The sequence below is a fragment of the Tamandua tetradactyla genome, chromosome 11, assembly GCF_023851605.1.
Source record: "Tamandua tetradactyla isolate mTamTet1 chromosome 11, mTamTet1.pri, whole genome shotgun sequence".
Lineage (NCBI taxonomy): Eukaryota > Metazoa > Chordata > Mammalia > Pilosa > Myrmecophagidae > Tamandua > Tamandua tetradactyla.
In genome coordinates this window covers 58,910,631-58,934,958 of record NC_135337.1, presented here as the reverse complement: position 1 = coordinate 58,934,958, position 24,328 = coordinate 58,910,631, and the positions used below count along the sequence as shown (strand labels likewise).

General features: G+C 35.4%; 2 protein-coding genes across 15 annotated transcripts in view; one reads left to right on the top strand and one right to left on the bottom strand.

Annotated features, from left to right (window-relative positions):
- The window catches only part of MIER1 (MIER1 transcriptional regulator), a 53,201-nt gene extending 39,531 nt beyond the window's left edge, over positions 1-13,670 (top strand). For 12 of the 14 annotated variants that reach the window (XM_077120664.1, XM_077120666.1, XM_077120673.1 and 9 more), the window contains 5 exons: positions 1,030-1,124; positions 3,869-3,996; positions 8,227-8,366; positions 10,715-10,969; positions 12,476-13,670. In XM_077120664.1, coding sequence (XP_076976779.1) covers positions 1,030-1,124; positions 3,869-3,996; positions 8,227-8,366; positions 10,715-10,969; positions 12,476-12,579 — 722 coding nt within the window. In that variant the 3' untranslated portion in view covers positions 12,580-13,670. Of the gene's footprint in view, positions 1-1,029; positions 1,125-3,868; positions 3,997-8,226; positions 8,367-10,714 lie in introns of all 14 variants that reach the window. The other 2 variants (XM_077120665.1, XM_077120667.1) reach the window with 1 other exon arrangement.
- Positions 1,051-24,328, bottom strand: part of SLC35D1 (solute carrier family 35 member D1) — a 94,144-nt gene continuing 70,866 nt past the window's right edge. The window contains exon 12 of the mRNA XM_077120679.1: positions 1,051-23,346. Coding sequence (XP_076976794.1) covers positions 23,238-23,346 — 109 coding nt within the window. The 3' untranslated portion in view covers positions 1,051-23,237. The remainder of the gene's footprint in view (positions 23,347-24,328) is intronic.

Sequence of the window (24,328 nt, the reverse complement as noted above, 5' to 3'; positions counted from 1 at the left end):
GTTTTAATGGCAGATATTTAGGGCTCTTCAGTTTATTTAGGTATATCCTGAGCTTAATAATGCTAATGTTTCTGAATTTAGTAAATATCTGTTGAATACGCATATTGTATTAACCAAAACTTTTTGGGGAATGGGATTAAGACTGTCCCTTCTCAATCTCAGTAGGAAAAGAAGGCCATTTCAGTACAGATACATAATGCCTTATATTTTCAAAGCATTTTTATAAATACTATCATTTGATCTTGGTAATAAGTCCTGTGGACATGTTACCTCACTTTAGATTGAGGAGATTGAGTTCAGAGAGATAAAGCAGAACTTGGCTGAGATAAACATAATTCATAAAGAAGTCCAAAATTCAGATGTTTCTTTTGTACTCTAATCCTGGCTCCCTATCTCACAACCAATCAGAGAGACTTTTTTATTCATTCATCAAGATTTTAATGCTCTGTAAGTTCTGAGGATATAGCTATTAACAAAGTCCTTGCCCTCATGGTATTTAGAGTTTAGGTACAGACACTAAAAAAATAATTATACAAGTTCTTTCAAGGCAAATTAGAGGGTCCTATTGTAACCTATGGCAGTGGGACCTAACCTAGTTAGGGATTGGGGTTGGGATGTTTGGGAAAGCTTCCTGAAGGAGATGTATTTTTGCTGGGACTTAAAGGAACTAGTTAGGTAAAAGGGTTAATGTAGGAAATAATTCTGGGCAAAGGGAACAGCATATTTACAGTCTGAAGAAAGAAAGAATGTTGTGAATTTAAGGATTGAAAGTGGCTAGTTATCAAGAAAAAGGAGAAAATTGAGTCCCGACAAACAGGGACTAGATCATTTAAAACTTTATTAAAACAGGAGTTTTTCTCACTGTATCATTTACAGCTATTCATACTAGGGTTTAGGAGTAAAATGCTTCTCTCCTTTTTACCAGAAAGTTACATTTTTAATAGCATTTTTTTTTTGTTATGCAATACTTGGGGTAATATTGCTAAACTGTTTCCTCTCCTCCCCACCCTCTCCCCCCCATTTTGTCAGAGGAATTATCTGTTTGGACAGAGGAAGAGTGTAGAAATTTTGAACAAGGACTGAAGGCCTATGGGAAGGATTTTCATTTGATTCAGGCTAATAAAGTAAGTAATGATTTATGCTCTCATTTTTATAGGAAGAAATTTAATGATCCAAATCATCATATGCTTAATTTGCTGTATTTTCTAGTTTTAAAGGTTCTATAATGGATATTTTAATATTTGGGGGATATCTTTAGCTTATTTAGGGAATTATAATAAGCAAACTTAGACTTCCTCACATAAATTTTCCAAGTGACTGTTTTCACTGCATGATATTGGAAGCATTTAAGAATTGGGACTTATTTGCAAGTATATTAGCTTCAGGAGGTCAGGGGTATGCAATGTATACCTTAGGGCTATTGTCCAAAATCGTGGCAAGAATTTTTTAAAGATATATTTAAAATAATTTTGAGATTTCAAAGCAATTAAGATAACAAATTATCTTAATTAAAATATTTAATACATTTGCTAAACCCTGAGTGGTCTAAGAGTAGACATTATTTAAGATTTACTTTGTCAGAAGAGTATTTCAATAGGTCAGTTTTAAAATACAGTATTATAGTTGTTGTACATTGACAACTTTATTTAACATGAGCATTTATCACTCCATATTTATAAAAACAGTCATACAGTGTATATCCAAAAGAACTTACAATCAATTGCACATTTACTTTTGGATTTAATTCTTACTCCTAAAATCAGATAAAATTTTTAATAGTAACTACATAATGATAAAGAATAAAAAATTGTGTTGCTCCTTGAGAGACTGGGACAGGCAAAATTTAAATCTCAGAATATAAATGTAGTAATTCCAAGGTTTATGTCTGTCACATCATTATTAGTGAATACAAGTGGCAAGGAGCTTGGCTTTACATATTTCCTTAAGAGAGCATCTAAAAGTTTTGTATGGTGTCTTATCTAAGACCATGTTGAAAGCACTTGGGCTTATCCTTTATGCCTTTTAGTCTATTAAATTGTCCTTTTTACCACTTGGATGTGATTGGATGGTGTCCAGTTGTTTTGTTCTAACAGATACCTAACAGTTTCTTTTATATTCAGTAAATAAAATAATTGCTTCAAATTATGTCAGTTAATTTTTCTTAATTTTGTGCAATAACTAGTAACGCTTGATTATCTTGTATTTTGGTATTTGACATGAGATATAACTAATAAAAAAATTTTGAATCTTAGGATTTGATATCTTAGAAAACAAAATAAAAACTTTACATTCCTTAATGTTGTATATAAGTCATCTTCTGATCTCAAAAATAGTATACTAGGAAAAGAACGCATTATGCTAACAACTAGCCATATATGTTTCTGATTGTAAAAGAAACAAAACATTGTTTCATGGTTGAAAGGGACATTTTGAATAAGTTTCTGAGCACCCCTGCTTGAATTCAAATACTATTGGCCTAGACTATGCTGGATTAACCTGTGGAACCAGCCTCTGGACATAGAGGGGATATAATAAACGGATACAACTGGCAGCAGCAATACCCGGCAATAGGATTTTTTCTTTTAGCAATAGGATCTTATTAGATGGTTTGAAACTTCCAGCCAGAAAAGCCTTAATATATGAGAGCTTTTGGAATCTTTGTAAATATTTGGATGGTAATGTTTTAATGTTACAGGGTGTGGTCAGCTGATCTATATGTAATATACTAGTTGCTCTGGTGAACAAAGGGAGAAAGAGAAGGTTGGGCCCAGTGAAAACATGAAGATACTGTTTTAACTTCTGGACTTGGATTTTGCTCTGAATCATAAATTCTGTTTTATTGAGAGTTTTTCATAATACTTTAAACTTTGTCACAAACTGTCCTTTCATTTAGTTGTTCAGTAACAATAAATAATAAGTGACTTGGCTTATGATTTTTTTCAGAAATAAAATTCTACAGGAGGCAAAAGATGGAATTGTCAGAGTAGGAGAGGACAATTATTTTTAAAGTTCGAATCACTGTCAAGTTCCAAGCACCATGGGCCTAAATTGTAAAGTACAGGCAAAGAAAGAAAGAAAAGTATGTCAGGGAAGGATATAAGGGTGTCAGTAACAGTTGTCCTTAGGTACAATCAGTACCACTGGATCCCTGTTTCAAGATCAGAAATGTATGAGTTAAAGCCATATCATCTTGCACTACAAACACTCAGGCAGATATCGTTTTTTCCTTTTAAACTCCCGGTATTTTATACATTAACTGTACCAATTCTCCAAGTTAAGTACAAAAAAGGAGATTTTATCTGCAAATTCTATAGGTGTTGAACATATGTAAAGGGAGTCATTCATTTGCACAAATAGATACAACACAGTAGCCACAGGAGTAATGTAGTTTACAAAGCATTAGTATTATTATAGTAGCTTTTAACTCACTGTGGAGTGTTCTCAGCCTTTCTAGAAAGTAAATTAAATTAGCTGAGTCTGGATTCTTGTTGAGTGAGAATTTAAAGGTTGGACTCCATGGGTGTTCTGTGAGTGAAGTATTGGCACACTGTTCATAACATTATTAACCTGAATGCTACTTCCAGACGTTTTTAGTAGAGGAGTATTTATATTTATGGTAGGATGATGATAGCTCTTTAAAAAATAGAATGCTGAAAATCTGAGGACTGTTACCAGTGTATTATTTTTCTCTAATGGGCATTTAGAGAATAGCTTTCAAATATAGCTGCTGCTCTGTTGTATTTTGTACATTGCATTACAGAACATTTAAGGAGTACCTAAATTTGTTTTGAAACCCTCTGATTTTCCTCATCATTAATTCCTTTAAGGAGGAAAATGATTCTTAAAAACAAGTCTTTGTTTCTTATAGGTCCGAACAAGGTCAGTTGGTGAATGTGTGGCATTCTATTACATGTGGAAAAAATCTGAACGTTATGATTTCTTTGCTCAGCAAACGCGATTTGGAAAAAAGAAATATAACCTTCATCCTGGTGTAACGTGAGTTTATCTTCTAGAGCCATATATTTTTTTTCCTAAGCTTTCATAGGTTTTATTCTTGAGAGAATTAAGATTTTTAGAATCTTGCTTTATTAAATTTTATATTCTCTTAAATTTACCGTCTGTTGACGTGTCTTCATTTTATAAGGCATGTAGACTTTCATATGTTTTTATACAAATATTGTAAATCACAGTTCATATTGTTTGAGACAACAAAGATTAGTAAAGCAAAGTCGGAGTGTATGCTGTAAGTACCCCTGAGAGAAACTGGATCAGAGTTGCTATGAAAGCATGTTTTTTCTGTTCTTCAGCATAATCACATACAATTTTAATCTTATGACATTTTGAAAGCAGTGAGAAAAGGGAAAGAAAAAGGAATATCTTTTCTAAACTATACAGCCATGTGCCCAGGACTGGCTTTTTAAAGAGGAAGGGAAATTAACGTTTTTCCTTGTCCAATCTACTTTTGATGCCAGGAGCCAAAATAAGATTTAGATATATATGATATAGAAGGGAAAGGCATAAGAATGAATAAATTGGGTCAAATTGGGTTTTCATTTTTGATTATGAGCTTTTTGTAGAGTAAAGAGCATGTACATATAATATAATAACTTCTAGGTTTCCTAAAACTTTTCTGCTAATAGAAAATATTTACTAAATAATAGTGCAGCTTTAGTTTACTCTCAATGATACAAGTATGGACTCTTATATCCACTATTTATACAAAGGGCTTTGTATATCTAAGCCAGGTCCCATGCTCAGAGTTTTCTTTGCTTCATTCCATTCAGCTTTGGAATGAAACTGTTCTGCTGGGATTTGTTACTATGAATATATGAAGTAGGGAATGCTTTGTCTCACGTGAATTTATTTTAAAACTGATGAATTGTTGTTATGGTAGAATTAACTTCACCATATTATTCTTGACTATTCCCTAGTGTTTACAGAATTAAAACAGTGTAAAGCTGTGACTTCCTTTGGTCAGTGTGCACCAATAAAGAGCTTAAAGTTGGCCAAATAAGTGGATTTTTTATTCTGCTTTTCAGACTCCATGCTGGACTGTTTCTTGGTCACATTCATTGGCAGGTATCTCTACTGGTCATTCCCTTAGAGGATCAAACACTCTAAAATCCAACGCAAAATAATGTACAAGGGAATACAAGGGTAGTATGATTGCCCCTGAAGATCATGGGACAATGAGACTGTATGCCTCATCCCCCATTATTCAAAGCTTATGGGCTAGAGTGGAATTTTATAGAGAGCAGTATTGCAAACTTTAACTAATTGCTCAGGATTAATAAATATTAATAGTTAATTTTTTTTTCTGGATTGTTCATTAGTAGTGTTTAGGCATAATGATAAAGAATTCTAGATATAGCTATCCATTCTGCAGACTATAACTTAAAATGATCACAGTTTTCAAGCTATTTTATAGGGAAAAGCAGTGGTAACATCTTTAATTTTTTTCACCCATTTCAGAAATAATGTTCACACATGAACTACAGTCAGTATGTCATCATCTGCAGTAAGAACATAAGAATTGCCATGCTGGGTCAGACCCATGGTTTCATCCAGTTTTCTCTTTCAGAAAACATCACCAAGGGAAGTGTTTTGGGCTGGCTTAGTTGGTCCGCTTTGATGTTAAGCTCAAGAGGTTAGGTAGGGATGTGCTGCCAAACATTGTAGTTTTCTAATAATCTTTCCATAGCTTCTCAAGACTTTCAAAGATATTTTATCTGTAAACTTGATTCCTCTTCAGGTTAAGTATTGTGCAGGTGGAGAAGTTAAAAGTAACCCTGTAACGTCTCTTTTCTCAGGCTTTAAGAGTTGACAGGGACTCCGCTGGTAAAATTAATTGCAGTGAACAAAATGTATTTTTTCCTCTAGACAGGAAAACCATATCGTTTTGTAGGCTTCAGTTATGTCCCACCCTGTGTCTGTTAATAAGGTTTTTTTTAACAGAAGAAATATATTATCATATATTCTGTAAGAAGTAGTTTCTAGAATGTACATTATTTTCCAAGTGAGGAGAAATTGTGGGTTTTTTTTTTTAGAAGCATGGATAATTTTTTTGGTTCGCTTCCAGACCTCCTTCTTCTTTGTTAATAGTTACTTTAAGAGACACAAAACATTACGTAAATGTCTTTAGAGAAACATTTGAGAGAATTTTCTCATGCTTCTTTTTAGATCAAAATCAATAGTTGAGTACATTATCTTGAAAGTTGTTCTTGTTTTAGGTTACCTCCCCTCCACCAAAATGCATTTTTGTGCCTAAAAACAGCCTTAGAAAGATCCTACTGTAGATTTTCCCTGTTGATTACATAATAATTGAAGAACAATAAAACAAAAAAAGAAGAAATTAACTTGGTACAACTCCAGTTACCTGAATGTTGCTCCAACCTTCTGGATGGTCTGCCTGACCCTTCTTTCTCCTCTAACCATTCTGGCTGCCATTAATCTTTAAAAAACATCAGCCTTGTATGATAGCATTGTTATATCCAGAAGTTTTAAAGTAACTTTGGTATCTAAACAACTCTAGCTTCCTTTGCTTGACTTAACAGCCTCCATTATCCAGTCTCACGGAGACTATATTGATTTTCAACAGTTCCTTACCCTGCATCTTCTGTTCCCATTAGCCTTAACTTTGAAAGTCCCATTGACATTCATCATGCTCATTTCTGTTTCTGTACTTAACCATACACTTACCTAGTTTGTTACATAATCTTTCTGTAATTACAATGAATGTTGTAGAGATGAAGAGATCTTAAAGATCACAGAATTTAGTTCTCTCCATTTACAGATGAGTAAATTTGAATATTAATTGATTAGCTCATTGTCACATAATTTTCCTTGATGTGTGTACCTCAGACTCCATTGGAAGCTTCTTGAGGTCAGATTAACATGTCTTTATATTTAGTATATCCCCATAACCCATGTCACAGTGATAACCTTATATCTGTTTAAGACTAACTACTGTTAATACAATCTGGTATACACTTTTACTGTGGACTCTTCAGAAAGTCTTAAGAGCTTCCACTCTTTCCTTATTCACATTCTTACTTACCCTCTTCACAAAATTCTTAAAATTTTGTATTAATATATCTATTACACTAATTCTGAAAGAATTTTAAAATAAATATATTCAAGTTTTTATTGAGGTTCTACCAGGCATGGGGGGGTAGTTCAGTGATTAAAAACATTAAAATCCCTGTCCTTGGGGTATTACATTCTTATACAGAGGTTGCCAAACTTTTTCTCTCAAGAGCTAGAGAATAAACACTTTGGCCTTTGTAGGCTGAAGAGTCTCTTGCATCTACTCGGCTCTGCCATTATTGCACAAAAGTAGTAATAGACAACTAAATGCATGGGTGTGATTGTATTTCATTCCAATAAAATTTTACTTATATGGCCAGCCCACAGGGTACTATCTGATGACCCTTATTCTGTTGACTTAGTACTTTATAGTTTACAAAACACTTTCATATACTGATTTAATACAACAGTCCTTTCAGGTAGAAAGGGACAGGTATGGTAATCTGCATTTTCAGATTACAACACCTCAGACATAAAAGTTAGCCCAGATCTCCTAACCTAGCCCAATGTCACTTACCACAGCTACCTTGCCATATGATAGTTTCAGAAATGACTTAGGGAAGACACAAGCTCATCCATAATGATATATTGACAAGTTAAAGCCAGCAGATAAGTACAGGTGTTAGCTTATTATACCGCAGATTCCAGAGAGAGGTAATACGGAAGATAATCAAGAAGGTTTTTAGGGAAGTGAGTGAGTCATCCTTTTTACTAAGCCCCAATTTGTCATTCAAATATTGCCATTGGCATCAAGTAGTTTTTTAGAGGTTTTATAATTCCAGTTCAGAAATTCTTTCATACTCCTGATGACGTCACTGTCTCTTCACTTAGAGATCCTCCAGTTTTATTTGGGTTACTGTGAGCATATGCCTTCTACTTTAAAAGTTTAAAACTTCTATAGGTCTCTAAAATTTGCTTGTTTAAAGATTTAGGCATTTTTGCTATAAATGATGTAACTAAAAGTAGTTTTTTCATTTAAATGGTCAGATCCTGGTGTTGTGATAGATGAGATACTGCAAGTGAATGGAAGTGAAAATTAGGATATACTTGTTAATAAACCCGTCTAAATTTCATCTCAATCAGTTTTAATTTTCAGGGTTTTTTAGTATGAAAAGTAATGTTGTTTTACTTAATTTTAAGGGATTACATGGATCGTCTTCTAGATGAAAGTGAAAGTGCTGCTTCTAGTCGTGCACCATCCCCTCCTCCAACTGCCTCAAATAGTAGTAACAGTCAGTCTGAGAAAGAAGATGGCACACTGAGCAATAGTAATCAAAATGGTAAGCAACCACAGAAACACTTCTATTTAGTCATAACATAGGGTACTTTTATTTCATTAGCCTGAGAAATTCATTTTGGATTTCTATTCAACTTACTTACCAAGCTTCAGCTTTCAAAGTAATAATTGTTAATAGCATGGAAAACATATATAAGATCAGCATAAATATATGCTAACACATACTATATAATACAGACTAGTTGTAGAGAATTCCCAGACATCACTTGAAAGTACATTTAGTGTAAAGCATAGTACAGTCAACAATCACTTCTCAGAAATATATTCTTTTGAGTAGCATTTTTTTTTCTTGTTGAATGGAGGTAAGTATTCCTGATAACTTTTAGATTGAAACTCGGGCCATTTCACATAAGAAATACATGGATATTCATTCAAAAACCTTTAGAATTTACGATACTTTATCAGATTAGTGCTTTAAACATGTAGATGAAAAGTAGGTAACGGGTGCTGTTTTGAATATGTAAGTTCTTTTTGATAGCATAATAACCTTGAAGGATGAGAAAAGATAAAACTGTATGTTAATATTTACTAGAAACTTTCCTATTTCTTTTCCATGAAAAGGAGATGCAAAGGGTGTACTGGTGTGTATTTGAAGTTTTGATAGTGTTCTCATTTAAAATGTACACCAGACCAGAGATCACTGTGCTGATCAGCAAGACCTAGTCAAAGAATTAAAATTTCTACTTTAATTAAAATGTTCTTCCTAAGTAAGTGAATTCCCAAGGAGAGAAAAACCCACTTCTCTCTAGGAGGAAGCTGGTGAATTAGAAGCCATGCCCATCTGCATTCTGATGTCAGGAAGGGCCAATGAGAGCTTACCTCCCCCTGTAAGAAATGGAAAGAGGAACCCTATGAAAGATCTGACCTATGACCTTTGATCTCATACTAGCACTGCTGTATTACATATACTTTGTTCATTCAGTGACCCCTCTGTATCCCCGCAGTACTTCCCTTGTAAGAACAAGCCAGACAAACAAAATTAAGGTCCAGTGGCAGCCATTTCTTGGCCCAAAAAGGTTCAGTGACGTGACACCTTTAATGGAAGCTACATCCATCCACTCAAATGCTTTGAGACTCTGATGTTGGGACCATGAGTAGAAACTTATGGAGGTAGACATTTGGTACTACTTCTGTCTACCTGTTTATTCACCACAAAGAGCAAATAAATAATTTCCCTTCTGCCTTAAAAAAAAAAATTGATGACATGCTGATAAGGACTAGGAGAGTATTTGTAAATTACCTGTAAATTACTCAGTAATCCAGAAACCATTAACATTAGGTACCTACAATCAGCATTTCCAGGATTTTTAACTTTCCAACCCAGTTTAATTATTGCCTTGAGATTTTGGATTTCTGATCTAATCCCATTCTCTCCTAGCTCTTTGGGTCTACTATTATAGAATTGTTCCTTCAGTGTCAGATTCTGCATGACCCCCATGTGTATCCATGATCTGAGTGCATTTCTTAGTTGGAGAAAACAGATCCTTTATACTGAATATTTTTCAGATACTTAAATTTGAATTATCTCCAGTAGCACGGTCTGTATTTTACATTTTCACCAGAATTTGTTCTCCGTTTTCATAGTCATCTATAACATGACCTTCTATTGTTTCTTGCTTGTAGTAGAATATTTATGTTCTTTTCTTACCTGTTATGGAGAAAATTTGCATTTATTTTAAAATTAGTGTACCCTTGAACAGTGCAGCATTAGTGTACTTTAGCATTAGCATACCTTGGACAGTGCAGCATTGTTTTTAACATTATGGGAGATAATTTAAGTCCATTTAGATGGTTTTTCTCTTAAGGTACAGAATATAGCTACCCATTAAGAATAAAAAAGTCTTGGTGTCTTGATTTTATATAGCAGTAGAAAACTCAACTTCAAAAAATAATTCTGTTTTTACATGGTTTTAGGAGAGCCCTTTCAGTAAATTCTTAATGATTTATGCATATCTCTGCTGAATTCAGCTTATTTAGGCTGCTGGATCCAATGCTATTTGTTGCCACATAATATCTAACATTAACTGAATGCTTAATATATGCCAAATTCTATTTTTAGTTCTTTAATCTTTTCAACCACGTTAGGAGCTAAATACCTGTTATCCTGTAGAAACATGACACTGTGGCAGAGAGAGTGTAAGTAACTTGTCTATAGTCTATAGTCACACAGCTATAAGTAACAGAGCTAGAATTCAGGCCATACGTAAACACATTTACAGATTTGATACCTAGTTCCCTTAATGAAAAGCTATTTTACAAGAGTTATTTTATAATAGTTTACAAACTTAACTGTTTTGTATTAGCTTTTCATCTCTGCCTCTTCCAATTTAGGGGTGTCATCTAATGGACCAGGTGAAATATTAAGCAAAGAAGAAATGAAAATTGAGGGGTTACACATTAATGGACCAACAAGTGGAAAGAAACCACTTCACACAGATGTGGATACTAACGGTTATGAAACAGATAACCTTACCACTGACCCGAAACTTGCCCATATGACTGCAAGAAGTGAAAATGACTTTGATGAAAAAAATGAGAGACCTGCCAAAAGGCGAAGGATGAACAGCAATGGAAAAGAAAGTCCAGGTTCTTCTGAGTTTTTCCAAGAAGCAATCTCACATGGAAAATTTGAAGAACTTGAAAACATAGATGACTAAATTTTAGACCTATTTTACTTTCTTTTGGAGTAAATTCTGGTGTGACTAAAATTTTCAGGGTTGATGGGTTACCTTAAAAGTTGATTTCCTTGAAGCAGTTGGTGAAAATTTGACAATTTGAATTGAATCTTAATATTAGGACTAAGATTTCATAATTCTGAATTTTGCAGTTTTAAAAAACTTTAAAACATGAAAGATTCTTGTAAGGCTCTAATAGGTTAGTAAATTTAAACTAAAGATGTATCAGTACCTTCACATATGATGTATTAAACATTGTAAAATAAGTGCCTACAGGGTACTTACTGCTTAGTTTGATGGAGGAGGAGGAAAAAAGTTCAAATTTCTGCTAAATGCCTATTATTCTCAGTTTCCTAAAATGACTAAATTTTTAACAGACATTTTTCTCTCCATACAAATTGAGTATCATTATTAAGGAAACCTTTATGAATCCTGAAAGTTATGCTAGCATGATTTTTTATATATAGAAGTTTAAAAATAAACCAAGTCAGGTTTGTATATGTAAAATTGTTGACATCAATGATGTCTTTCCATATTCTTATCTGGGCTTAAGAAATACATTCTGTATTTTTCCAGATTCTTTGTAGCCTTTGAAAGATTTTTACAGTACATATGTCTTGACTGAGCTGTCCTTTCTTAATACAAAAGCTTGTATAATTTTCTTAATTTGTACAGTTGGTAAACTTTTATGAGAGGAATTGATATTCTGAGTCTGTCAGCTTTCATTTTATTTTGGTAAGGTTTTTCTAATGAATTTTTAAGTGTATAGTAACTAAGTCATGTTTCTTATCCAGGTGGTAAAAGCATTCTTAAAGGATTGTGAAAATTTGCTTTTTCAAATTTCTACTTAAGGACAAATAGTTTGAAAATTCTGAAATTAAGTGTGATGCTTAGATTACACAGTTTGTTTTGCATTTGCTGTTATTTTTAAAGCAGAAGTTTCATGTCAGTTCACGTGTTTAACTGCATCATGCTGACCAGAATCCTGTTAAGTTATTTTTATATGTATTATAAACTATCCCAATTTTGCATTAAACAAACAGGGAAAAAGGTTAAATGATATTTAGATGCTGGCACACACAAGGAGTAAGTTGACAGCCGACAACATTGATTTTATGTAAAGAAAGTGACGAAGTTAGAAACTTAAAACTTTTCTAATTATAATCCTGTTTTTCAGATTTGATTATGTATTTCCAAAATGAAAATCTAAAATCTGTATGTACGAATTTAAGGTAATTAATATACACAGTAACATTGCTCTGTGTGCTTACAGAATTATCCATTTGTGTAGCCTTGCAAGAGTGCCATTTTATTTTTAGTGCAAAATTGTTAAAAATGTAGTTTTATACAGCTGATAGACTAATCTATATCCAAACTTTTGTAAAAGATTATTAACTATTCTTTTTTCTTATCACAGGCATACTTCAAATGCTTCTATTGATTTTCAGCCATCAGTTCAAGAGCCAATGCCTTTTTGAAATAAACCTTCTGGAGTCTGCTTTTAATGGCTCAACTGTTTAATGGAATTTAGTAGAGGCTTGCACTGAGAAATTATGGTTTAGGCCTTATCCCCATGAAGTATTACTGTTAACATATGTTCAAACTACTTCCCTTCTCCAATGTGAACTTTTTCCCCAAACAGTGTTACAAGCCACTTTAAAACCCTTGTTGACTTCATGTAACATACATTCATTGTTCTTACATACATATCCAAGTAAATCAAAATTTTGGGTGGTGGTGTTGCTAAGCCTGAGTTTCTTGTTTGTTTTACCTAAAACATTAATTTATCCGAATAGCAGTAGCTTTAGCAGATGGTCACAATCCATTTTCTAAATCAGATTTTATTAAATGATGTCCAAAGCATCCATCCTAGCTCTTTATCAAAGAGGGTCAGTAGGAATGTTTCAAAAGAATGGTGGTGCTGTACTTTTAAAATTGTTCCAAAAAGAATAGAAATGCCATTTTCATCTTTTCAAAACTTCAAAAAGATGCATTTTGTTTGCAGGTTTGTTAAGTTCTTGCAAACTAATATTACAGGAGTGTTCTAAGTAAAATTTTCAAGCATGTTTGCAAATATGGCATATGTGTAAATATTTAGGAATTTTACTTTTTGTAATCTTATCTTTTTAAAGTATGCCTAATGAAAGACATTCCACTAAAATACCTAATGCTCAGCTTTTTATGAAGAAATATTTAATTGTATTTTGTTTATACAGGTATTTCACACATTTGTTCTGCATAATGTAGCCACTATAACTTGATAAGTCATTGCACTACTTCTTAAAATTTTAATATCATGAATTTAATTTGCTTAATATTTAGTAAATTTCAGAACTCTTGACAAATTGCATTGGGGAAAGAAGCCTTTCTTAATAGTTGCTTAGTTTCCCTAACCCACCCCCAGCAAAGCAGTATCATTTTTGTTTGGAATGGTATTGTTTCATGATGTGTTTTCAAATAGAGTTCAGAATCTGCAACTCAATACAACACAAAGTTATAAATTAGGTGTTTTAAAATTTATTCATAGTAATTTTGCACTGTAAAATAATTCCCTTTTCCCATTACCTGTCTGCCATTCTGAATATGCTTATTAAAATATTTTTTTAAACATATTTGTCTGTGTAATACTCTGTAAATGACTTTCATTGGACTTATTCACTAGGTTTTAATTATAGATTTTAATGCATATTAAATATATGCAGTGCAAATATATACAATCTATTCCTTCTACTCCTCGATATGTTATACAACATTCACAGTCCTGGCCTCCTTTATCTTGCATGAGAGATCCTTTGGTCTCTGGACCTCTTTCACCTTTGACTGTATAATTTAAAAGAAGGTTTCCTTCTCTTACAATTCATATATTTTGTAGAACTTGTTTTGTCACAGCATTCTGCCATCAATGGGAAATTGGGTACCTGGAGTAACAAAACTGATCAATTTCTGTAGGCAGTAATTACTTGTATACTGATGACCCAAATACCACATCAGAGATGCTGAGGTTTTATACAAGAATGCCAGGATGGGAAAACAACAAAGGGGGGGGTGGGTGAATTACCAAAGTTGAACCTTTTTATTCTTGCTCTTCAAATAGCTTTTTTGCTGTATCGTGATTCTGATATTCAATTTTTTTTTTTTACCATAAAATCTTTAATAAGCCAGGCCAGGTTCATCTTTCCAAAATCTTATAGGGTCATTTAACCAAGTTATAGCTGATTTCATGTATTTCAGTATCTGGAATATCTTTCTTGTAATGCCAATTTTCCATAACCTCATTTATTATGTACCCTCAGTATTGGGTTAATATCTTACAACACCTGTATGATGGAGTTTTTCCTTTTCTGAACATTTTCTTTTAACCTTAGCCTTCATACTAGTTGATATACCTTGCCAATTGGTGACAAGTTCTTACCATGTTGCCATATACTCTTACTGGGCAATACCTGTGCCAGGTACTATGCTTGGCTTGTGGCATCATTGATGTGTGGCATGTTCTGTTCTTCAAGGAGAATCCCTTAGAGAGGGCAAAATGAAAGGTTGGATAGGCACGATTTCAGAGAAACAGTTCACCTGTCGCTCTACCATATAATTCCAGCCAAGATTTTCCTCAAACTTAGTCAAAACTAACAAGAAATTAATGGACAATTACCCCTAAGAAATAAGGTTTATTGCAGAACTGATCACAGTAGCTGTGGATTACTTAGGACTCTCTTCCCTTGTCATTTGGTGGCCATTGAGATGGGGAGTCACACATCGAGAGTGAGGCCTAATGCAAATTTGGCATGACCATGAAACAGGTGTACTGTTGACAATTCTCACCATTGGTAACATGAACGAATGAATGAATGCAGAGTTGGTTTAGTGTGTCTTTCTACAAACCAAATGGAACTTAAATTTGGAGCAAGTTCAGATACCTCTAAAATGGTTTTTATTAAAGGGAAAAAAGGAGCTCAGGGCCCTGAACTGGGATTTGTTTCTTTCAGAAACAAGGAAATTAAGCAAAAGATGGCCCCAGTGGACTATACTGAAACACTTTAAATTCCTAATAAGAAAATCAAGAGCTTACTCCAAAGAGGAACTTGACAGTACCTTGGTTTATCCTCGTCACCAGTTGTACTTTAGCTGAGTAAACATAAGAGACCAGTTCTGACTGGGATCTGATAGTGGTGCCTATCATTTTGATTATGTTCTTAAATTTTTTCAAATACTCCCATTAATTACCTTGAACGCATATTTGTAGGTAATGGAAACTTGGATGTAGTAGTTATAAACTTTCAAACAGCCTGAATTACATGTCATGAACTGTTTTGCTGCATGGCTCTGCTATATTGCTGTCAGCATTTGTTTCTAGTGTTTGGCAGACGTGAATTTGCATTTTCAAAAACTATAAACACTCTTGGACTATGCGAAATTCATGAATGGCTAGTGCCTATTAATAACCGAGCCAAAGAAGACAAAGCCACACACCTTGGATTATGGCAGATAAAGGAGCTGTCAGCAGAAATTTGTAGGAGAGAAAGCAGATTGTTTCTTGCAAACAACCTATTCGAGCTTTCTCTCCCCGCAAGTCTGTGCCTTGAAGAGGGAAAATTCCCCCAAATTAGAAAAAACATGGATACCAGAGGGTCTAAAAATAGGATACTCAGACTCATTTTCTGGCAGGAGAGGAATAGATACAAGGAATATAATATGAGAAAGGCTGGACTCTAGTCACTGAAACTCCCAGGAGCATGATCACTGAGCCAAAGTTTGGAAACTGACCTAGTTAGTTGCTAAGGAACTCAGTAAACCATGATGGACTGAAGAAATTTCTTCTGTTTTCCAGGCACCAGAGGGTTGGGCTGGGATTTAATTCCTGCTGGGTGGCAAGATGGGGACAAAGAACTAATTTGATCTAAAAAATTAAGTAATTTGACATTTCCTCCGTACCCCAGTTTGTGAAGATTCAAATACTCGCTATACTCAAAGCTGATGAAGTGTGGATTTGACTCTAATTTAGATTGATTCCAAAATCTACCCTCAAACATAACACTACTTACTGCTTCTCCTAGGCAGCTCCACAACATTGGAGCAAAGCACAGGCTTCAAAGGAAGGCAAATTATATACCATCTAAGAAAAGGCTTTGTCACAATTAGCACTGTCCAACAATGGAAACTTTCTATGCCTCTTTTCTGGCCTCTAAAAGATAATAGGACTTACTTTAAAGAATCGTTTAGAGGATCAGAATGTGTCAAGGCTAAGAAAAATGCCAAGCACGTAACTCAATTTTTTTTCTTCTTTTTTTTACATGAGCAGGCACCGGGCATGGCCTGCCCTCAATTTATTTTTATAGTGGTAAAGCGGATACTCAGTTTCATTGCTACACTTCAAGCCCTTTTGGGAAACACCTGGAACACAAGTTACTGACCTTAAAAATGTTCATACCCTTTGATCTTCTGAAGACAATAGAGGAAAAAATATTCACCACAGCTTTACTTATAAATGAAAAAAAAAAATAGACTTCATTATCACCTACTAATCCTACCTCCCCAAATAATTCAAATCTTGCTCTTCTGTGTTTCTACAATTGTAATTTAGGACATCATCATTTCTCATGAGAACTTGTACCACAGACTTCTCCATCAGATGTACCTACCTCCAGTCCCACCCTTTCCTTGATCCCTGCCTATTAGTAATCCACACCTTGTCCTGAATGATCTTGTTGCAGCGCCAATCTGATCAACTGTTCTACTCGAGGCACACTGGTAGTCAGCCAAATCTGGCTGGCAGAGGTACATTAAAAAAAAAAAGTTAACTGAATGTCTTTGGGCAGGTGTGTTCCATAAGCCCCACCACTATTTAATGATTGCATTTCTTTGGATTTACACATTTAAATGTCACACATTTAAATTTGCCAATCCACGATGTATGGCAGACAGTCCTACTACTGTCTGACCTGATCTTTCCAAAATGCAGATGAGGTCATGTTTCCGGCCTGCTATTGCTCAAAAAGAAAAGAAAGTAGCTATATATTGGTTACTCAGTCTAGATTTATTCATTCAACAAGTATTTATTGCGTCCCTACAATGTGCCAGGCACTATTCTAGGTGCTGAGGATACCGCAGTATAGAAAACAAGCCAAAATCTTTGTCCTCAAAAAGCTTAAATTTGATTTCAGGAGATGATAAGGGGAGTATAATGAGGGCAGGGTATCATTTCAAACAGGCTGTTCAGGGAAAAGTCCACAGAGGTGAGGGCATGCACAGTAAGGATATCTAGGGGGAATGCATTCCAGACAGGTGGATGCTGGAGTGCTGTGCCCTCCAATATCTTTTCAAATTCTAGTTTTCCTTCAATAAGCAACTCAAATGTCTCTTATTCCAGGTTCCCACAAATTCTTACAAATACCTCTCATTTGTGGACATAGTCCTCAAAGATATTCATTGAAAAAATTATCTGAAGGATAAGCAGACACAGTGAGTAACTCTTGAAGAAATAACCCCAGTGCATTCTTCTAACACAAGGAAGTTATCTGAAATGCATTATTCAGAAACAAAAGGGTTTCAAAATAAAAGTCCAGACTTAAATTTCTCCGCTGAGTGAGGCTGAACAAATCTTCGTCTTGCTTAAGCCACTATTTCTGGTGGTATAAGGAAAGAGATATAAGAAATGAAGACGAAATGGGCATGTTAAAGACCGAACTGTAAAAGGCACACAGTTAGGCCTTCAGTAAATACTGCTTTACCTTCTTTCCTTCTTAGCAAAGCCAACTGCTTTCCATCATCTATCCTTCGACAGTGAATGCTGCCACAAGAGGGCACCAGCAGCACAGCTGGAAAGGCACGGTTGCGTTGCAGCCTCATTTTCAACCAGCCACCAGTTCATGCCTAAGCTTAAAATGCACAGTTGCATTTAAAGGAATGTGTACTAGGAATGTGACACTAGAGTGTCAAGCCTCTGTTAGAGGTTGTATACTAGGCCCAATGAGCTCTGGCTTGATAGGTGGATGAGCAGATGGACAGATAAAGCCCAAGTGGTAAGAGCTATGCGGAAGAAATGGGGGTACTGGTAACTGCTGGACTGTGTGGTACACAAAGATGGATGCTCTATGCTCTCTCTGCTCCATTCAGCAATACCTCTACTGTGGCTTTCCACACAGCATTATGCAGCAAAGAAGCCAAGCAAGACAAGACACCAGCAAAGGGCTGGAAGAAAGACAGCACTTATCTTTAACAAATTAGGAAAAAAGGTTCTAAGAGGATTTTTAAAAGTTGATTAAAATACATGCTTTAATGTACTTCTCTGTTGGGTCTGCCTGTAACTCCCCTTGATGAGCATATTTTATTTGGGTGTTATTTCCCAGTAAACCTATTCAAAGAGGCCTGATTATGCACATGAAATATCTTGAAAGCAGAAAGATTAGCATTTCTTCTAATTTACCACAAGTATGCCAAAGACACTGGATATTTATTCCGTTGTGTTATTTGTACAGTAAGCATTTGTACAGTAAGCAGTATTTTCTCTATTACATGTCTCCATCAACTAACTGGATGCCATCATCTTGAATGTGGGCAGATTTGTGCTCTTGATTGTCTCTGCATTCACTTAGAAAAGAATTTTAATACACGTGTTCAAAAAAAAGTATTTATTTTATGTCACTATAAAAATACTTAGGCACATCATTTTCATTTTTTTATCACTTGATTTGCCTATATTAATCCTCAGTACCTTTTAAAAACACTAAACTGGTCATTTGGTAAATATATTGTGAGACGCCAACATCTGTAGACATCAGTTGATCATCAGCATGAGAAAAAAACACTTACGAACAAAATAATCTCTAAAAACATTTTTGTTAAAAACAATAAATCTAACCAGTAGATTTCCTTTTATAGAAGCATTTTCAAAAAACAAAGCTTAAAAAAAACCGGTAGAACAACACCTCATACTATTGTGAAGTGACATACTAATTATAAGAACTTAGAGGATGGGTTCAGAAAACAAGGATGGTGCAAGAGATTCATACACTGACAACTGAAATAAGCCTCAAAGCAGAGGGAGTGTGTAGTCAAGTGCATTTAAAATTCAGAGAATGGAAGAAGGAATGCCTGGCCTATACAAGGGCTATGTTAAAAAGTGACAAACTGGGAAAGCTTTAACTGAATTACCATTTGAAATGTAATTACTTTCCTCTAATAGAGAAAACAATTTTCCTTTTATGAAATTTACTATTACAATATGAAAGTAACTTTGTTCCTCTTCAAAAATAGGTGGAACCATCTGCATCAATGTCCATAATAATATCTAGTAGTTATTAAAAAAAAAATAGACAGCAAACACAAAGCATTATCTAAGCATTCTAGAGGCAATGAAGGGAAGGGTCACAATTCTCAGAAGGGAAGGGTCACCATTTTCAGTAACCACACACATGGCTCAGACCTCTAGCATTTAAGAAGTACAAATTAAGAATCTCGTTTTGCCTATAATCTCACCATAAAATGACAGAATTACATCAGCTGAGTGTGTAATAAGTGCTAAGCATTGTACTAGGTCGTTTTATATCCATTATCTCGTTGCTTCTGAACAGTGAAATCAATTACAGACTTACCTATAAGAAGGAACCAATCTTAATGAATTTTGGGGAAGCAAGAATATATGCAGTATAAGCAGGAGGGACCCAGGTTGTTCACAGAATTCTAAGAGCCATGTCACTTATCTCAAAGCTAGAAGACTAGTATGAGTTACAAAAGTCCTCTCAGATAAAAAATAAAATCCATTAGCAGTTTTCATCCGCTTCCTTTTTCTCAACTAGGGTCCAGATCACCACCTCCGGCAACATAATTATATACTCTTTGAGGCCACATTTACTCCAGGCTCCCCAGAGCAGCATAGTGCCTGGCACGTTAGCAGATCTTCAGTAAGTCTCACTGAATGGGACCATAGGTACTATTCTAGCAACATGTAAAAGCTCTACTATGCTTTCTGTGAAGATTCTGTATCAGTTTCATTGGCCCAAGCTTCCCCTGGATTCTTGATACAATAGGATGAGAAACCTGCAAGATATTCTTGGTTTTGTTTTTTTTATCTACATGCAAGTTGGATTCTATAAATGACTCCTAAAAGAGGCAACAGCAACATGAAGCAACCTGACATGCTGGCAATGTAAAGTCTGGCCAACCAAAATTATTCAAATTGATTTGACATTAATTAAAAGTAGATTGGCCATTTCACGGGCAAAAGCAGAGGATCTTCACTTTCATTGACCCAAGGAAGAGAAGCCATATATTCACGAAATTTGGCCTTAAGAATTCTCACAATCAACTGTCTGAATGAGCAAACTAAGGATTTCACCCTAGACTATTTCTTTTACTCCTTGGAGACAGTAGATCAAAGAATTTTTGCCTTGTAAGATATCAACATTGCAGCAAATTTCAGACATTCTAGGAGGCGCAAGGGAACCAGCTATAATCTCTAATGTACTATACCAGGTCTGCACATAATCTAAATACAGATTCTAAAAGCGGTTCTTCCGTCTATTCAATCTCCTTCTTCTCCAGGCTGCTCTCTCCCATGTTGACAGTTTGGTGACAGTGGTAGGTGACTTCCAGGAATCAAGACACAAACAGGGAGAAAGTTGTAAGTTGCTGTACTGCTTCTGGTCAGTGAGAAGGTTCAGCATAGGCCAGGGACCCCAAGGTATAGAAGTATGTCATGTGCATTTAGGGAAGCTATAACTATACAAGATTGTCTCAAATATACCTGGAGAGAGGACAGACCTAAAAGAAAGCCTGACTCCCAAAAAGCAGTTCAATCCCTGGCCAAGCTCTAGTTCAACACCTTTAAACACAGCCAAAGGTTCATCATGATGAGAAATTCCACAAAATATTACTCCTAATGTCAAACTTCCATCCTTCATGTTGCTAATAGAAGAAAGAGCAGAACCACTAAAATTAGCTCTCACTATACATTTCCACTGTGCCCAGACAAAACCAGGTAGTGGCAGGTAACATTCACAGCCAGAAATGCACATCAACTGAGGCCAGTCCAGAAGTTGGATGAAGGCTCCAGGTTAAGACCTGTCATTCTCCCTCCTAGGTGTGTATGTCTATTTCTCTCTAACTCCAAATTCAATCAACTATTTGCCTCTTTAAAAAAGATCAAGCTAACTTAGCCAGTATCCCTACTTCCTCACTCCTGCAGAAGGGAAGGGGAATTAATCAAATGGCAGCATGGGTCAATGAAAATAACATGGATTTTAATTTACTAGCAAGTCACCTACTTTCTCTGAGTCTTGTCTTCTCGTTGGTAAAATAAAGACAATAACATCTTACACAAGATAACATCCTATTCTCTCACAGAAACTTTCCCAGCTCAGATGCTGTTGGTAAAAAATGAGCCTAGAACCTCTTACATGGAACTGGTTCTAATGGGAGCTGACCATGGGACTAATTCTGAGTTCATAGCATCACTGGCCAGGCTTTAATAAAGACCAACCAAAATAATGGGGGGACATATGAAAATTCTCTCAATAAAATTCTTTATCAAATAAAAAAATAATCAAAATCCTTCTCCAGGTCCCTTGTTGAGAAACCGAAGTACCAAGTGCTCACATGAATGGAGCCCAGTGGATTCCAAACTCAACAGAACTAGGGTGTATATCAATTCAAAGATACCCAGTCTCTTGCACACTGACTACATAATTAGTCTGAGCAAACACACTGATCTGCAATCAACGGACGTACCTTAGATGAGTGACAGGATTGAGTTTGAGTTAACACACCTACAAGCAGCAATTCAGGCAATGCCAATTCATAGATAGCTATTCTCCCAGGATGCGGCACTGATCTTGAGAGAAGCTGGTGTGCTCATACGTGAGCTGAGGGGCATGTGATACAGGTTGGAGGGGCAAAGTGAGACAGCCCAAAGGAGAGAGAGGCATGCTCATGCCATAGGAGGAGAAAGGAAGATGGTGGCTCCAACACTCACACTGCCAGAAAAAAAGTCCAAGCCTTACCAATTCAGAACATCTAACCAGTCTTTCCCCTCAAACCAATAAATTCAGAAATGTGGGAAGGACTTAGTCATATTGGTCCAAATAGGAGTTACAAAGCAGAAAACCCAGAGGAGGGAGACATACATGGGGGTTACAGAAGGTGGTCACCTTGCCTGCCTGCCAATACTGAGCTGCACTGGTTTACAAAATGCCATTCTCCATGCATTAGATCTCATGCTGTAGCATTTGGATTCATATTGTTGTGGGGTAGGTAGGGCAGTTGCTTCTAACCCTATTTACAGATTCATAGTTTCTGAGAACTGAAACAACTTGCTCAGAGTCATAGCAACTTCTGAAATAATTCTAAGAACTAAGTTCTCCCTCTTACTCAGTAACTGTGGCAGGAGTAAAGCTTTCAAACACCTCCAAAAAATTCTCTGTATACCCATCTCCGGCACATGTCACTCCATACATTTTAGTTGAATGAATGAATCTGGTGGATAAACGAATAAAAGGCCTACTTCTTCCATCCCTTCACTACCTCCATCTTATATAACAAAGAGGGAACAACGTATCTTCAAAGACTGCACTCTGTTTATCCCATAAGTTCTCAGGGAAGTCAACAAGGAAACCAATACACGTCAAAGCTCCACAAATTGCTTTTTTTTTTAGCATCAGAGTTGTCATCTTTTGAAAATGCAGTAAGGATATCCTTATGAAGAAAATGTAATAGTAAGAAATAAAATTCAAAGAAGAGAAATTTCAGATACTCAACTGCATTTTCAGCAGAATGAAGGCTAAACTGCCTCCAGATACTCGCAGCAAACGCTTTTTAAAGTGAGGCTCCTGGTGGAGCATCTTATACATGCAGCTCTCAGGGACACCTGGGTATCAAACTATGGGATAAAATATTTCCAAAACATTGATGTTTCACTGTCACCATAGAAGAAAAATAAATTAAAAAGCCAGGTACATTTTCCAGTCTGATATAAATTAATTCAAACAGCATATTTAAAATAGAATCAATCATAAGTTTCTCTCATGATAAAATTTTAAAAGGCAGCAATCAATCCTCAGATTGTACAAGTGCAAAGGAATGGTATTTCCTCCTTAATCAAGACACCTCAGTATCTACATAAAAATTACCAGAGTTCTTTCTGAGTTGATCAAAAACTTGGGCCTATGTAAGTTTAAGCAATCATCTGGTCATACGGCTCCTTTTCCCTTAATGTCCAGCTTGTTACTGGCCTCTGACTGTTTGCTCAGCTGCTCTTCAGAAAAAGTGATGTAGGAATACACCAGGCTCCCAGCAATGCTGCAAAAGAGAAAAGCACCATCAGGGGGGAAGAGGGAGAGGAAGGGTGGAACGGCAGATATGGGAGAGATTCGTGTGAGGGTGGAGTTATCAGCACATAAAATTTTTTTGTTTTGTTTTTTTAAATGCCAGATAAGACTTTAATTTTTATATTGTTTGCACCCTTTGCCCTCAATAAACAAATTCCTTTTTTTTTTTTTTTTCGCATGGGCTATTAAATACCAGGAACAAATTTTTTTTCTTTTTTTTTTAAATAAAAAAAAAACACCAAATAAATGCAAACATTCCTATTTCGATCATTCCATTCTACATATATAATCGGTAATTCACAATATCATCATATAGTTGCATATTCATCATCATGATCATTTCTTAGAACATTTGCATCAATTCAGAAAAAGAAATAAAAAGACAACAGAAAAAGAAATAAAACAAAAACAGCAAAAAAATATATACATATAGATACCATACCCTTTACCCCTCCCTTTCATTGATCACTAGCATTTCAAACTTAATTTATTTTAACATTTGTTCCCCCTATTATTTATTTTTATTCCATATGTTCTACTCGTCTGTTGACGAAGGTAGATAAAAGGAGCATCAGACACAAGGTTTTCACAATCACACAGTCACACTGTGAATGCTATATCATTATACAATGATCTTGAAGGAACGTGGCTACTGGAACACAGCTCTACATTTTCAGGCAGTTCCCTCCAGCCTCTCCATTACATCTTGAATAACAAGGTGATACCGACTTTCAAGTAGGCTTGCCCTATCCTTCGTCAGCACATAAAATTTAAAAATATATAGCATTTCCTCCTATCATAATAGCAGAAATATCCTTCCCCTCCCCAACCATGGTATTATCCAGTGTTGCTAATGCTTTGGGAATATGAATGTTTGCATATATTTACTAGCAGGAGTGTCAATTTTATACAACCTTCCTGGAGAACAATTTGGTGAAATCAAAAGCGTTAGC